Source organism: Eumetopias jubatus, unplaced genomic scaffold (genome assembly GCF_037043125.1).
Source record: "Eumetopias jubatus isolate StellerSeaLion01/CBP00866 unplaced genomic scaffold, mEumJub1_p1.0 scaffold_2, whole genome shotgun sequence".
Lineage (NCBI taxonomy): Eukaryota > Metazoa > Chordata > Mammalia > Carnivora > Otariidae > Eumetopias > Eumetopias jubatus.
Window position 1 is genome coordinate 146,220,673 of NW_028274808.1, and position 17,271 is coordinate 146,237,943.

The 17,271-nt window shown below is 37.2% G+C and overlaps 1 protein-coding gene across 1 annotated transcript in view; it reads right to left on the reverse strand.

The window, feature by feature from the left end:
* Positions 1–16,652, reverse strand: part of DCK (deoxycytidine kinase) — a 31,841-nt gene extending 15,189 nt beyond the window's left edge. Inside the window, exons 1-2 of the mRNA XM_028100755.2 lie at positions 16,401–16,652; positions 11,599–11,714 (exon numbers count right to left, since the gene is read on the reverse strand). Coding sequence (XP_027956556.1) covers positions 11,599–11,714; positions 16,401–16,491 — 207 coding nt within the window. The 5' untranslated portion in view covers positions 16,492–16,652. The remainder of the gene's footprint in view (positions 1–11,598; positions 11,715–16,400) is intronic.
* Between the last annotated feature and the right edge of the window lie 619 nt (positions 16,653–17,271).

Consider the following 17,271-nt stretch of genomic DNA (forward strand, 5'->3'; position numbering starts at 1 on the left):
GGCTTACTACTGTGATTTTTAAATGAATTAGCTGATAAATTTTTTAAGTGTTTCAAGTTAAATTTCAAATATATTAAATATTGATAGATCTACTTAAGTCTTTGGTTCCTCAATAACCATAGACTACAAATATATATATATATATAAAACTGGAGAGCATATGTCCCACCTAATGGAAGCATGGGTGACTTGGTTCTAGGTAATTTTTACTGAGAGGAACTATAGGCACAGTATTGCTTGGTTTTCACATTAAAAAACATTTTTTTTTCATTTGAGTATAGTTGACACACTATGTTACATTAATTTCAGTTGTATAGCAACTGATTCAACAAATCTATCTTATACTGTGCTCACCACAAGTGTATCTACCATCTGGCACCATACAATGCTATTACAATATAATTGACTATATTCTCTATGCTGTGCCCTTTATTCCTGTGACTTATTCATTCCAGAACCAGAAGCTTGTATCTCCCACTCCCCTACACCCATTTTGCCCATCCCCCATCCGCCTCCCCTCTGGCAGCCATCAGTTTGTTCTCTGTATTTATAGATTTGATTCTGCTTTTTGTTTATTTTTTTATTCATTTGTTTTTTTCAGGTTCCACATAAGCATCAAATCATATTTTTGCCTTTCTCTGACTTATTTTACTTAACAATATCCTCTACCCACAAATTTTTGTTTTTAGATTTTAATACAGTCTGATTAAAGTAGTTTAAATTAGGGGATATCTCATTTAATATGTGGATTTTTTTTTTAAGAGACTTGGTATTCTAAATGAATCTCTAATTTGTAAAATATATAGGAAATAATTTTGAGCATTTGAGGACTTCCATTGCTACTTCACTACTATGGGTCAAAGTCAATAAATCCTACCATTCTACACTTTCCAAATCAAAATAAGAGGATGAACAGAAAGAAGCCACTGATATTTCTTCCTTTTTGTGGCAATATTCTTTCTTTCTTTCACAGTAATAGAATATATTAGAATACATTAATACTAGAGTTGTCAGATTAAGAAAGAAAAAACAAAACCCAGAACCTCCAGTTAAATTTGAATTTCAGATAAATAACAAATAACTTTTTAGTATAAGAATCTCCCAAATATTGCATGTACTTTAATTTAATATACAACACCTTATCTTCCCAACCCAGCGGACTTTCATTTTTGTTTTCTTATTTAATTCTTACACGAGCTTCATTTTTCCCATTATCATTCCCATTTTAATGATAAAGAAAAGTATAGGAAAACTAGTGCTTTCTAAGATTACATGGCTAAATAATAGCTGAATTAGAGCTTATAAATATTTAGATTATCTGTAAAATTTTATTGCAACAGCATAAAATGTAACTGAATTTCACCTACAATCTATCCTTAAGCATATGCTTCTCTTTTTAAACTTTTTTTTTTTAAGATTTTATTTATTTGACAGAGAAAGAGATAGGGAGAGCAGGAACACAAGCAGGGGGAGTGGGAGAGGGAGAAGCAGGCTTCCCGCGGAGCAGGGAACCCAATGTGGGGCTCTATCCCAGAACACTGGGATCATGACCTGAGCGGAAGACAGACGTTTAATGACTGAGCCACCCAGGCGCCCCCCTTTTTAAACTTTAAAAACCCATTTTATTAAGGAAAATATACGAATTCCAATTTTATCTATAAGGAAAAGGACAATCTCACATACCTTGGGATATGTCAGTCATTCTCACTTCCTAATATTCCCCCTCTCTAAATTCCAGTGACCCAACAGTAATCCCTAAAAGGATCAACACATGCCAAATCAAACATATAAACCTAATGCTTCCATTTATAGGAACCACATCCCACTATTATTAGTTCAACTGCAACTGCTTTAGCAAAGAAGAGCTTTTATTCATAGTCCAGACAACCAGAAGGGAAAACATCCTAGGAGAGTAGTCCTCCCTTTGTGAACTAGGAATGATCATTTCCCTGCCTGTCAGAAAACCAAGAATGAGCTCTGCCCTAACAGCTGATTATCTGGAATACTACTCTTTTTAAAAGGAAGACAGTTTATCCACCACGTGCACTGTAGGGTCAAATATTTACCCATAGTCCCAGACAAAAGGAATAAATAAGGACCTGTCTTCATAGATCCCTATGGTGGGCAAAGGATGCTTCCTCAGCCTGTAAAGTCAAGCTATATAAAGTTTCCCCCAAAAAGTCATATAAAGTCTTTAATCTTGTATAGTAACTTTCAAGGAATAAAATATGATGGCTTAATTCCTATTCTTAATCTTTGTCCAAATAAACACCCCTGAACGCTTCCTAGAAGGTCACGCTCAAAGTAGGTGGTTTTCCTCCGGGGGGAAAAAAATCCAGAAGTGTAAATATTGACCTCAAAGTTTCAGTTAAGAACTAAAAACCACACAAACACATGGCACTGAGGCAGAATTTAAATTACATACCACAAACCACATAATTAACTGAATCTTCTTCTGAAAACTGAAAAAAAAAAAAAGCATAAAATAGCAAGAAGCTAACTGTCAACAATAGGTCTGTTTAGAAAAAACTCAGCAGATGATGAACTGAAATAAGGGTGTAATTAGTTGCCTTCCCAAACTGCTTAAAGAATAAATTTATTAAATTTCATTAAAAAGGCTTTGTTAATTTAATTATAAACTGACTTTGCACTTATTCAGCATCCTCCAGGGGAAAAATGTTTCATACAAGTGAATCTTTTCAGCTAAATGAAGTTTATCAACTTAACCACTTTTTTTACGTAGTTATTTTTACAGGGAGAAGACACTAGTATGTATTTTATTTTCCTACCCTTGTAAGGATAGTATTTTGAAAATTACTCAGTAATAGACACTTACTCTTAGACAACTTTATAAATATCAACTGCTGGATTTATAAAAGAAGTTTATGTGTAATTGTGCCTCCAATGTACACATAAAATATCAGACACAAACTGTTCAAATTGCTAGTCAATCTTATACTAAATGAGCCCAAATTGGTATTAGTTTTTAGTTCTTGTCTATTTTTCAATTTCTTCCTTAGGTGTCAGGTCATCGACATAACCATGTCTTTATAGTCCCTCCCTTGATAGCCCCTTCTAATCAGAAAATAAGTTTATTAGATTGTGTCAAAAGTGTTAAGTAGATACCCTATGAAGAAACCACATTAATTTTAATGCATAATTTTGTGACCTCCATTGGGGCCGCTCAAATGATGTTTCCTTCCTTTTTCTCAGCTTATTTGTATGTGCCGTATCTAGTACTTTCAACTATTACAAACATTCCCTCTTAAAAGACAAGGTAATTAAATATGTGTTTTTGGGGCGCTTGGGTGGCTCAGTTGGTTAAGCGTCTGCCTTCGGCTCAGGTCATGATCCCAGGGTCCTGGGATCGAGTCCCGCATCGGGCTGGGAGCCTGCTTCTCCCTCTGCTTCTCTCTCTCTCTCCCTCTCTCTCTCCCTCTGTCTCTCATGAGTAAATAAATAAAATCTTAAAAAATATATATATAAATAAATAAATAAAATCTTTAAAAAAAAAACATTTTCTCTTAACAAAACTTCTTCCTTTCTTGGATGTCAGCTACTCCCCCTCAAAGAGGGTCTATGAGTAGACCAAAAAACATAAACATAAATGTACAATGTGAAAAAAACAAAACAAAAACCAAAAAAACTCAAAACAGAAATACCAGGTCATATTAAATTTCTTTCAGTATTGACACCAGCTTTTAGACACTTCCCCAGTTCTTCAGAAAGGTGGTAGATGATTGTGGTTATTTTAAAGTAAATCAAATTCAAAAATAGCTTCGGGGCAAAAAGTGATATAAAGTAATAAAAAAATGAAAAATAACGAAGTAAAATAGAGCCTTTAGGCTTTCTCCCTTTGTACATTAAATTAACCAGAATATTAATGAGCTACAGTTGATTTCATGAGTTACAGTTGATTTCATGATAGGTGCTAGCATTTATCTGATAGCAAAGTAGACTCCAAGCTTAATCCTAACATCATTTAAAGAAGTTTTTTCACTTCACTAAAGGAATTACCTATCTTTGATGCTAAAGTAGAGGGCAGGGTGGTAGTGGTATCCATGTATATACGGAATTCTCTGCAGTAAAAATGTTAATTCCAAACACAAAAATTTAAGTCTTGGATTAGTTTGCTCTGGTCCTGGTTACATTATCCCTGGCATACTTTTATAAAATGAATGGGCTTAGGACTGTGAGCCAAAGGTCATATTTAAGTTTTTCTAATAGTTTTTTTTTTTTATCTCTTAGAAGTGGAAAATAGAGAATATTTGTTGAAGATCTCTTCCACATAAATTAATTAAACTTGGTACTTTTGAGTTTTAGTTACATTAAAAAATAAACTTAAGGTACTCCTATTTAGAAATGTGTGTGTGGCAGATACTGCTATGTGTTCCCTAAAGCCACGTTGTTTTTCTTCCTGGACACAAACTAAGTTTTACCTCCCAGCCTCCCTTGTAGTTGAGTGTGGCCATGTGACTCAGTTTCTAGTCAATGGAAGCAGGGCAGAAACAATGTATACCATTTCTAAGCTTCACTCTAAAAACCTCTCAAATGTGATGTTTCCCTCTTTCTCCATCAGCAAGAAATAAAGGACACCAAGACCCTAGAGCAGAGGCTCTCAACTTCAGCTCCAGGGCAGGGGTAACAAAGTATGGTCCCCACAACAGCCACATCAGTATCACTTGGGAACTTGTGAGAAATGCACATTTTTAAGCACCCACTCCACACCAGACGTATTAAATCAAAAACTGGAGGTAGGGACTAAATATGTGATTTAACAAGTCTTCCAGGTCATTCTAATAAACACTAAAGTTTAAAGCACTGTTCTAGAGGTTCAATGAGCCACAGTTTAGAAAGGGTATGGGTCCCTGAGTCACAGCATGTAGGCTATCCACCAAACACCATATTGTACTGTTCTCTGAGAAATAAAATTTTATTATTTTTAACTACAGAGATTTTAGAGCTCATTATAGCAGCAAGTATTACCTTAAATCTACCTGATACATACATTTAATAATATCTATTAGAAGTGAACTTGGTTCATCTGAAAAGCACTTAGGATAAATTTGCAATGCACAGGGATAACAAAGTAGGTTACATATATAAAATGGGCTTGTTATATAGTAAGAAGTTTGAAACTTTTTTTGAAAAACTTGGAGGACAATATGCTAGGTGAAATAAGCCAGTCACAAAAGGACAAATACTATTGTGATTTCAATTATATGAGGGTATCTACAGTAGTCAAATTCAGGGGCACCTGGCTGGTTCAGTCAGTGGAGCACGCAACTCTTGATCTCGAGGTTGTGGGTTCAAGGCCCAGAGTGGATATAGAGATTACTTAAAAATAAAATCTTTAAAATTTAAAAAATAAATAAAATCTTAAAAATTAATTAATTAATTAAAGTAGTCAAATTCATAGATGTAAGAGAGAACAGTAGTTCCCAAGGGTTAAGGGAAAGGGGCAAAGGAGAATTGTTTAATGAATATAGTTTTAGTTCTACAAGATGAAAAGATTCTAAAGATCTGTTTTACAACATTGTAAATACACTTAACACTACTGAACCGTATATTTAAAAATGGTTTAGATGGTAAAATTTATGATATGTGTTTTTACCACAATGAAAATATTAATCACACAAAAAAAGACTACATATCTCCTTTTATTGGCTTTTCCAATACTCTTTTACTCTTGCCCAAAGTAATTCCAAAGTCTACTACATGAAAATAAATTAGAGAACCAATACTGACTCATCACCCAATTATAAAAATAATAGTCAGCTAGTTGCTCTAAAAATATAAATGCTTAAATTAAAACTAAATAAAAAATCTGCAGTACAATTTTACAGCTCTCAACATGTTAGTTGTTGTTTGAGTTTAACTACACCATATTAGAAAATTAACTGTAAGCCAGGATATCATTTTCTACTTTTTCAGGGTAATCTAAAAGCCCATACAAAACGTTTTCTTTTGATTCTATGCATGAAGTTTTGGAGACTACAAATTGCTGGAGTTTTTGTATGCAACTATGAATGTTAAGAATAAAATACATATTAAAAATTTATCCAAGAAAACACTGTGTATAATCTTTACCAACTTGAGTGTAATTTTATCAGTTTTTTCCCCTCTTAAAAGGATCCAGATAAAAAATGTGAATGCCTCAGGGTCAAATTATATTATGTAAAAGTTGATAGAATATCTCTAGAAAGCAGTTTAGCTATATTTATTTTTCAAAATCTATATTCTTGGGCCTACCTAACTTCACTTTTGGAAATTTGTCTTAAATAACCCAGAATACAGATTTAACCACAAAGATTTTATCACATTACTAAGCAAATAGGGTATCATTCCACTATTATTAGGCATTTATATTACATAAATACTGGTACATGCACACAATAAGTTAGGCTGCCTTTAGAAATCATTTACAGAATGTCATTTTTAATGACCTTTGATATAAACATTATGGGGAGGAAAAAAACAAAGCACAAAATTGTTTACGGTTATGCAAAGTAAGATCTATAGTCTTCTCTAGGTAATAAGATTGCAGGCAAGTTTTATTTCCTTCCTTTGGTACTCTATGATATTTTCTTAACTTCAAACAATGAACATGTATTACTGTATAATATTTTTAAAAATTATGTCCCCCCCACTGCCAATATTAGATATAGTAAATTACTATCATAAGATACATATAGGGTGGTGGGATAATAGATAAGTTTCACTCTGTTTCTGTCATTCATATCTGTAATTCTGTAACTCACTTCATGATAGAATACTTCATTATTTTGCAGAAAGCACAAATTATTGTCAAGATAAGTGAAAACCAGTAATATCAAGTAAAGATACAAAATCATTTATCTTTTAATTCTAATCTAACCTCTGTAAACAATGCAAAAGAGCTGAATTAAGTTCAATCAAAAAAGATTAGAATCTACCAAACAAAATAATCATAAAATAGCCAACAAAAGTTATCAGGTGATTTCAGAAGGTATGAGAAGTACTTTATCAAGCATTCCTAATTTTCAAGAATGACTTATCAAAAAATGCTGTTATTTGTTTTTGGTTTTTTTTTTTTAAAGATTTTATTTATTCATGAGAGACAGAGAGAGAGAGAGAGAGGGAGAAGCAGGCTCCCAAGGAGCAGGGAGCCCGATGTGGGACTCGATCCCAGGACTCCAGGATCATGACCTGAGCCGAAGGCAGACGCTTAACCATCTGAGCCACCCAGGCACCCAAAAAATGCTGTTATCTGAAAAACAAGTATATTTTATCCCTTCTTTATCATAGTTCTAATTTCCAGTAGCTCCTTAGCGGTAAAAAAGTGTTGGATAAAAGTAAAATAATGCTTCGCAATTAATAACAAAGATACCCTAAGACTTCAGCTCAATAAGAAAAACAGGACAGAGCAGAGATATGTTCCTAAGAATTTGTCCATCTCAAAAATAAGCTAAAAGGAAGCAATTAAATCAAAGCTTCGGGCCTAAATAATAATATAAACCACCAAATAAGCAACTATTTGAAATAAACCTTCAATTCAAAGATTGATGATCATCTGGGTGGCACCTTTAAAAATAATCTTACCATGGGAGGGGAAAGGAGGGAAGGCTACATAATCTTTTTAGGTACTCTGCCTCATTATTTTGCTAAAATTGGTGCAGCTTATCAATAGTATAGCAACATTTCAGCCACTAGGTAGCAGGTAAAAAAAATGCAACAGCTAAAAAACAAAATGCAAGCAAAGCATGCAGGTGCAAATTAAGTTACTGACTAGGGTAAGAGATCAAAGGTACCAACAACCCAACTCTTCCAATTCTACAGCAACTGCCAAGAAGTGTGATTAAATGAAGAACATCCAAAGTATGACTGGCCTTGCCAAGGTTCGGTCTGAAGACCGTCTTCTAAGAAAATCGAGATTTTGGACCGTGGGTGATTCACACTATAAGGCCAAGGAATCAATCAGAAATGAGTCTGGGGAAGAAGGGCTCGACGATGAAGGAAGTAAATCCCATTTCTTGAGTTTAGTGGAGGTGTGGAATAAAAGAAAATATCCAAAGCTAAAGAGAACCCACCCACCACCATCCTCACACTCCACAACCTTATCTCCAAAATACTATCCACACTGTCTGAAATGCCACCTAGAAGTACAGAGGACTAACAAGATAAACAGACCCCAAAATATACACAAAAATAAAACTATTCTCCAAGAATATGCACCAATTAAGGTTATCAAATTTTAATATCATGGAGACATGACTAGATTATAGTAAACTGTATGATGAACATATAGGTTCATCCACATAGTAGTTACAAAGGTCAATTTGGAATTTTGACTCCAGTACATGGGAAGAAAATGCCCCACCCATAAACATGAGTATCAGATCCATGAAACCAAGAATCTTAAAATAGAGACAGATGCATCAATGTGTCACAGTCTGATGACATCAGTCATTAAGATAATATAACTAATTCCCCTGGGCTCTGATTCTAAGCTTAACAGACAACCTGCTTATTATAAATTTGTCCTCCCATATATATTAATGCAATGTTTTCTACCTCTCCTCTCCAACATAAACTAAAGGGGTCAATATAATCCCAACACTAACAATGATTCACTAGGGCAGTCATTTTTAACCAGGAGGCATTCCACATATTAAAATTCCCAAGGGATTGTTTATCATTTTATAAAACACCCTAAAACTGTGAGATTCTTATGAGTTCCTTCCACTGGTTGAGAATTATGGGCCTCCACAGAGAATACATTGACCTAATTTGGTGAATCTGATAATTACATTTCTCTCTACAAATTAAAATTTTTGGCATTTTGGTTTTTATATATCAGTTTCTGCACCCCAGATTAATTATAGGTATATCGAAAGGCGGAGATGTCCCTTTGACGTGCCAAAGAATCAGTTATACATATTGAATATAAGTTAGAAGCTTATGACACTAAAAACCAGAATGGACCTTAAATGGAGGTCAACTAATCCAATCTAGTCTAACATTCTCTCAATGAAAGAATCCCTTCTGTATTTCTGACATTGGTTTACTTTGTCTACTTCCTACCTAACACCTGAGGAATAACTGCACTGATAGTTTACCCCAAAAATGAGGGGGAAAGAGGTGTTTTTAGAACATATATATCTCATTTCTTTTTTTTTTTAAGATTTTATTTATTTGACAGAGACACAGCGAGAGAGGGAACACAAGCAGGGGGAGTGGGAGAGGGAGAAGCAGGGAGAGGGAACACAAGCAGGGGGCGAGGGAGAGGGAGAAGCATGTTTCCCACTGAGCAGGGAGCCCGCGGGGCTCAATCCCAGGACCCCAGGATCATGACCTGAGCCAGGAGCCGAAGGCAGACACTTAACGACTGAGCCACTCAGGCACCCCATATATATATATATATATATATATATATATATATCTCATTTCTAAAGGTAAGCAAACCTGGGCAGGGCACTTCAGTGAAAGAGGCCACAAGACACACTTTGGGAGATAAAAGTGCAGAGTGGAGGGAAGACAGAAGACCCAAAGGAAAATGACAAAATGACCTGAACAGAGACTTCACAAAAGAAATCCAAATGGCAATAAATTAATTAAAGGAGCACAATCTCATAAGCAACCAAAGAAATACAAACTGAAAACATAAAAGATATTAAACACCCAACAGAATGACAAAAATTAGGAAACTGGATAATAACCACTTTGGAAAACAGGCATCATACAAATGGCCCACCAACCAAGGATTTTACTTCTTAGTCCTAGAGAAACTCTTCCATGCGTGCACCAGGATTCATGTTCGTAATAGGGCTGTTTTTACAGAAACTAAACTAGACATCACTCAAAAATTGGTCAAAAGTATAGAATAGACAAATAGCTATGTGTGAATACAACTGAATACTATATGACAATGAAAATGCACAAACTGCAACTGTATGCAACAATATAGACAAATTTCATAGACTTAATAAAAAAAGCAAGAAAAAGATTGCGAACAGGTGATTTCATTTATATAACATTCAAAAACAGACAAAACTACATTATATTTCTTAGAGATATGTTCACATACTCACATACAGTCAAATTATTTTTAGAAAGCAGAAGTATTACTGCAGGAGTTATTTTATGTGATTGATTACCCCTAGCAGTTGTTACCCTAGGAAAGGAGATACTGTGACCTAAGGACAAACAGGGACTTCCAGAATATCAGTAATATTCTATTTCTTGACCTGGCTGATGATTAGCTTTCCAATTGTTCTTCAAACTATACATAAGTTTCCTATACTTTTCTATAGTTATATCATGTGTCAAGAAAAAATGTTGAAAGAAAGAAGCAAATAAATTTGCCCACTTTAAAATTCTACTTAAGGCTAATCTTGCCTTTCCCCACAGACCAGACTGAAATATCTATTTCTTAAAAAAGTGGAGTCCATATGGAAAGGAAGTCCCTTCAAGATTTAATCCTGGATTATTCCAAGGATCAGAGTGTACTAAGCTGCACCCCTAAAGTTAACTATGCTTGACAAATCAGTGTGTGAGAAAATATTTTTAGTTATTCAAAACCATATATCCTCAAAGTCTACAGAATATCTCGCTAATGATTTACATTTTAAATACTCAATTATTATTCCCAGATTCCCTTATACCAACAGTTAAATTTGAAAAAAAAGACATTTTTGTTGAATCCTCCATCTTCCTCAATTCTAACAAAGTAAGTTTCTAGAACACATTTCCATTTTGAAGATTTCTGCTATGCTGCTTTCAATTTCAAGTCTCATTTCTCCAGAAATGAAATCTTAGCAATCAGGTCTCTTTCCTTCATACACACACAATAAAAAATTTTGCTGTAAAATACGAAATTTAACTGTTATTCCTTCTTTCTTATTTGCAATGTAGAATGGAAAGTCCTGGGAAATTGACAGTTGTGTCCAGGGTAAAAGTCTGGCAAGAATGAAAAGTACAAAGAAATAAGAAGATAAATGCTTCTCTCTAATACAAAAGGCTCAAAAGGTAAACTGATAGGGGCACCTGGCTGGCTCAGTCGTTTAAGCGGCTACCTTCGGCTCAGGTCATGATCTCAGGATCCTGGGATCGAGCCCCATATGGGGGGGGTGCTGCTCAGTGGGGAGCCTGCTTCTCCCTCTCCTCCCCGTTCCTGCTTTCTCAGTCTCTCTCTCTCTTTCAAATAAATAAATGAAATCTTTATCAAAAAAAAAGGTAAACTAATAAAATTCAGTTACTGGTTAGTTTTTTTGGTCTTTGTTTTCCTTGTTCGCTTGTTTTTAAACAAAATGTAAAAAGCTACTCAAGGAATTTAATTTGCAATTAGATTTTTTTTAACTTTTTAATTAATTTTTAAAAACTCTTAAAATTCTACTTAGATGCAACGAGTACATAAATCTTAAGTGCATAGCTCAATGAATGTTTATACACACACATACATATACACAAACATCCATGTATGAAGATGAAGATACAGACTTAAAGCTAGATTTGAAAATTTTATTAGGGAAAAAAACCCAAAAAACCCAAAAGGTTAAATACCACTGGTCCTCTAAAGCAATAGATATTTATTTTATTTAGTTAATATTGTTTTCATACCTCACAGTCACCTTGAGCACTTTGAACATTGCACCACCTGGCAACAGGTTCAGGAACCACCTCCCAATCCTCGCAGACCTGTTTTAGGATATTCACAAATGTTGTTTTCCCTGAAGCTGTTGTGAGAGGAAAAGGAAAATTGAAGAAGGAGACTTAGGGAAAAAAAAGAAAAAGTCAAAACAGACATCAGCTTTTTCAAAATTTATACTAGCAAACAATACAAAAAACAAAAATATTCAATTTCCCAAACTTTCTCTTTAGATTTGTTTCAGTGAAAACTAAAAGGGTCCCTACACACTTGTATTAGGCACATTTGTTACTGTTTTCAGTTTATCAAAGCCACGGAATAGAAGAATTTAAAATCTGGTGAAACTGTAGGCAACATGTTGCGGCAGAAAAAAAAATCAGGTCTCTTTCCTTAACCAAGTAATCAGAGATAACTTGGGAAACAGGTAAGGCTATGCTCCCACTTAATTAGATATGTGATTTTGGGCAAGTCACTGAATCTCTCTGAGCCTGTTTCTTCATAATACAATGGAAATAATAATGATACCCTCTTTATGGAAATTGTTGTGATAAACAAGCTATGAGTACAGTGACAATCATTATAGGCTCTTGCATTTTCAAAATTTTTCTGTCTACTGGCTCTATTCTCTGTTTACAAACTTAAATCTTTCTATCTAAAACCAACTTAGAAACAGCCAAATGAACTATAAAATCAATATAAAGATGTATCCAGTACCTAGAGTTTTACAAAGAGAATTAGTATGATTATATGACACTAATTGTATAACTATACAACATTAAGCCATAGTACCTAACAGAAATTATAAAAACATTTTTGCAAAGACCCTTATAAGGAATAGCCATGCTTTCTCTGCTTCACTTTCATGGTTCTGTGCACTTATCCAACCCTTTAAAAAAAAGTTGTATGTACTTTGCTTCTCCCTGATCATTCACTAGTTTCTGAGACACCTATAGGGAAAATAACGGAAATAGTTCAGGTATAATCAGGACATACTCTATTCACTATTTTAATATTACTTGGGAATACATTCCATTTAACAGTAGGGAAAGTCTTGACCTAGAATTTTACAGGGTGTAGCAACACTCCCAATGACCACCACACCCTTCCTATCTGAAGTCACCAAAAGTGGTTATATTAGACACCTCTGGTCAACATGATGTATTCTCTTTCTCGCTCTCTTTTTCTCTCCATATGTATATAAAAATACACACACATAGATTAAAATATAAAAAAGCAGCTTCTACAAGCTTACAAGGAAAGCTTCCTCATCCTTATAAAACGGGATCCAAAGAGGGTAAAAAGAACTTACTTTTGACCTGAATGACTATATTCAAACCTAGGACATTACATAGGCAATAAAAAGAAGAAAAAAAACAGAACTTTAACAGATCACATGTAGAGGGACACCTGGGTAGCTCAGTCGGTTGAGTGTCTGACTCTTGGTTTTGGCTCAGGTCATGATCTCATGGGTCATGGGATCAAGCCCCATGTCAAGAATCAAGCTCAGTGGGGAGTCTGCTTGAAGATTCTCTCCCTCTGCCCCTCTCCCCCACTTTCTCTCTCAAGTAAATAAAAAAAAATTTTTTTTAAAAGAGCACACATAGAGCAAAAACAGGGATGGGGAGGAAGGGGGTCAATAAGAAGGTAACATAGAACAGAGAACTGCTGAGAAGCAAAACAAAGTCATCCCCACAGGATAGGAGAAAAGGTGTTAAGGATAAACTAGATGACCATTAGATTTAATCATGGGAAAAAGACTGGTGACCACAGATTTCGTATGGAGCATTTAGAATGGTAAGCAGAAGCAATTAAAATGATCACTGGACACTGACTGAGCTAGATGGAAGAAGGAAAGGAAAACATGATGTTCAGAAAGAGGATCCAATCTGGACACCTGGGTGGCTCAGTTGGTTAAGTGTCTGCCTTTGGCTCAGGTCATGATCCCAGCGTCCTGGGATCGAGTCCCACATGGGGCTCCCTGCTCAGTGGGGAGCCTGCCGCTCCCCCTGCTTGTGCTCCCTCTCTCTCTCTGACAAGTAAGTAAAATCTTTAAAAAAAAAAAAGAAAAAAGAAAGAGGATCCAAGGAACACATGAAAAAAATCAGGCATTAGCCAGAGTCTGAAAGCATTTAAAGCTAGAACATTCACCTGTCTTCTGACATGCCTACAAACAGAAAAATTTCATGTGGTCATACTCCAAAATTTTAAGAGCAAAAACAGCTATTCTTTAAAATTACTCTTCAGTTCAAGCAGAGTAACAACAGTTACCTGTAGTTCCCAATCAGATTAATATCTAGTTCGTTAGCTTTTTGGGGGGAAAGTGTGGAGCTAGAAAATAAGCCAATTAATAAATTAATATTCTATGAAAGCAAAGGAGAACAAGGACCAAAGACACTGATGTTAATACTTTAAAAGTCATGGGACCTAACAGAATTACTAATGCCAACCAGGTATTATGATGCCAAAAATCATCTATACAAACTATTAAGATAAAAAGAAGCAGGTAAGGCCTCCATAAATCTAACACAAGGGAGTATTTTAGTAACAGAGAACATGAGAAGATAAGTTACTGAGTATAAAACTAAAATGACCAGTTAAAGTTTAAATTCTAGGAATCACTAAATAGTCTTCTACACACATATTAGCAATCTGTACATTTATACTTATTTGGGTCTGGCAAATAAGGTGGAAGGGACAGGAACAACAGTGCTAGCACATTAACTGACAAAGCCTCAGCGTCAGGAAGACAGTAAGTGGTAAGGAACATAACCCATCTAAATAGCAAATTGATATCTTACAGAAACAAACGTCCAGCGTTACCAGATCTTCAGATATTTTAAGAAATGCCAAGAATCTAGATGTTCACAAGAAATCTCAAAATTTTTAAATGCTAGCAATTCATTAAATTTTTTTTTTTCAAATCTATGCAGGCCACTACTGTGCAAATGCAAGCCACCAGTTTGAAACTCCTTCCAGTGTAGATAATGGAGAAATCAGAGAATTTTAAGTAGGGGATAACACAATTAGATTTGTATATAGAAAGTCTGCTCTGGAGCTAGTTAAGAGAAACTGGAGATGGGGTGACATATCAGGAAATTATTTCAGGTGCTGGGAAGATTAAAGATGCTTGGGGAGTAGTAACTTTCTAGATATGATATGTTGCTTAATTGGATTTAAGAAAGGGAAGAGGATTAATTCATTGTGGTATTGATCTGAAGGGTTGTTCATTTAAATTTACTTTTGAAATGGCTGCTCAACCACTTCCTCCTTTACATATGTTCTTCTTTACCCAATATGTAACTATGAGGAACCCCACTAGTAAACATTCAACTTCAAAGAACTTATCCTAAGAGGAAATGAGAGTTTATTATAGGGATCTTTTACACTGGTGCCTGAATACTGTTGAAAGGCAACAAGATCTCCTCTTTAAGAGCGTGTTCAGCAATTTTCTACTCTTTGGAATGCTGCTATAGCATCTGCTTTGCCCCATCTTTTTAAAGAAGTACAAGAGCTTTGAATGTGGTAAGAATTAAAAAACATTTGCTGTATGCATGAATGGCCAGTACCCAACTTGGAGCCAAAAAAATTCTATCAGAACAGGAAGTGTCAGGCATAGGTTTCCTGTGGTAGGAAATACAGAAGAATCTAAGTTCAGACGTACCTTGCAAAATGACATGGATGGTATAGTCTACCCTCATCTGGGTTAGGAACATAAACAGTACTGGTCTTTGAATCATAAGCCAGTGTTTACTTGGATGTGGGTGCAGGGGTGAGGAATGCCATGATATTAAGATCATTAAAAAAACTCTTCCCTTGGGGCCCCTGGGTAGCTCAGTCGTTAAGCTCTGCCTTCGGCTCAGGTCATGATCTCAGGGTCCTGGGATCCAGCCCCGCCTAAGGCTCCCTGCTCCGCGGGAAGCCTGCTTCTCCCTCTCCCACTCCCCCTGCTTGTGTTCCCTCTCTCGCTGTCTCTCTCTGTCAAATAAATAAATAAAATCTAAAAAAAAAAAAAAAAGGAAACCATCCAAATGTTCACAACTGGGAAGAGATAAACTGGTATATCCATGCAATGGAATACTACTCAGCAAAAAAAGAGAACTACAAATACAAGCAATATGCTAAAATAAAAGAAGCGTTATGCTAAATAAAAGAAGCGAGACACAAAAGGCTACATACTCTGTCGTTCCATTTATATGACATTCTGGAAAAAGGCAAAACTTACAGAGACAAACCAGATCAGTGGTTGCCAAGGGGTAGGAATGCAGAGGGACCTGACTACAAAAGAGCACCAGGGAACTTTTTGAGGTGATAAAAATGTACTGAATCTTGATCATGGTGGTAGTAAAAGAGCATTATATGTTTGTCATACCTCATTGAAGAGAACACCTAAAAAAAGGATAATTTAATGTATGTAAATTACACCTCAAGAACACACACACACACCCTCAATACAAATACAAAACCAAAACCAAAAACAAAAACCCTTCCCTTTGCGCAATCCCATCAAGGGGAGGAAACTGGCCCAAGGTGCACCTTAACGAGGCCTGAAGGCCCGGGCGCCCCGGGGCCACCGCCACCCTCGGGGATCGGGACAGAAGCTGGGCAGGACAGGGCAAAATGATTTAGGAGCGAAGGGAATTCGAAGCCGTGTCCGCATTCACATAGCCAGGCTGGAAGAAAGCCCTCAGTGAGGAGCAGCAGAGATGCAGCGAAGGAGCGCTGGGCCGCCGCCGCGGCACCCCCTGCTTTGGGAACATTTCCCGAGGCTCCTTACCGATGTTCCCTTCGATGGCAATTTTCTTGATGCGGGTCCCCTCAGAGCCGGTCGCGGGAGATGGGCAGCTCCTCTTCGGTGGGGTGGCCATTCTGGTCTTGTGGCGGCCCCGAGCGCATCCAGCAAGGAGGGCTGGGAAGTGGCCACAGGTGCGCGCGCTGATGCTCGCGCCACTGCCGAACGTGACCTGACACGCAAGCTGAGCTCCAGTCTGCAGGAGGTTCTCCAGCCGGCGGGTCCTGGGGTTTGATTTTGGCGCGCGGAGTCAGCTGCCGATGGGGGCGGGACTGCGGCGCGGCCGCCCGCCCAGCCGGGAAGCCACGCCCCTTCCCTCTCCCCCAGCTGGCGAAGCCTCCTGCGGCCCCTCCGCCTTCGACGCCGCGGGCGGGGCCTCTGCGGGCGCACCCAGCACGTCGGATCACGCGGGAGCACAGGGAGGGTCCGCGCGCGCAGTGGCGCGCCTCTTCCCGGGGTTCGGGGCGGGGGTTCCGGAGGCCTGTGGAACCAAGGGTGACCGCCGAAGCTGGAGGGCGAGCGAGGGCAGGGGGTGCCACCCGCCTTCGTCACCAGGTGTGGGCCGGCCCCGACTTTGGAGAACTGGCCTTCCCAGTGGGGCCTGTGGAAGGTAAAGAGAGCGTCTGGAACAGAACTGGCTGGGAAACTGTGTGAGGTGGAAAAATCAAACGGGTTACCCTGTGTAGCCAGCCTGGAGGACAACCATCAGGCTAAAGTGCCGCCGGGCACCCCAGCCATCAGGAAATGTATGGCACTCCTGCTGCGTGCCAGGCACTGTTTCAGAGAGCTGTACTTGAATTCACTCGCAGTCCAGTGCGGGAAGTCCCACCATTAGCCCGATTTATCAGTGAGGAAA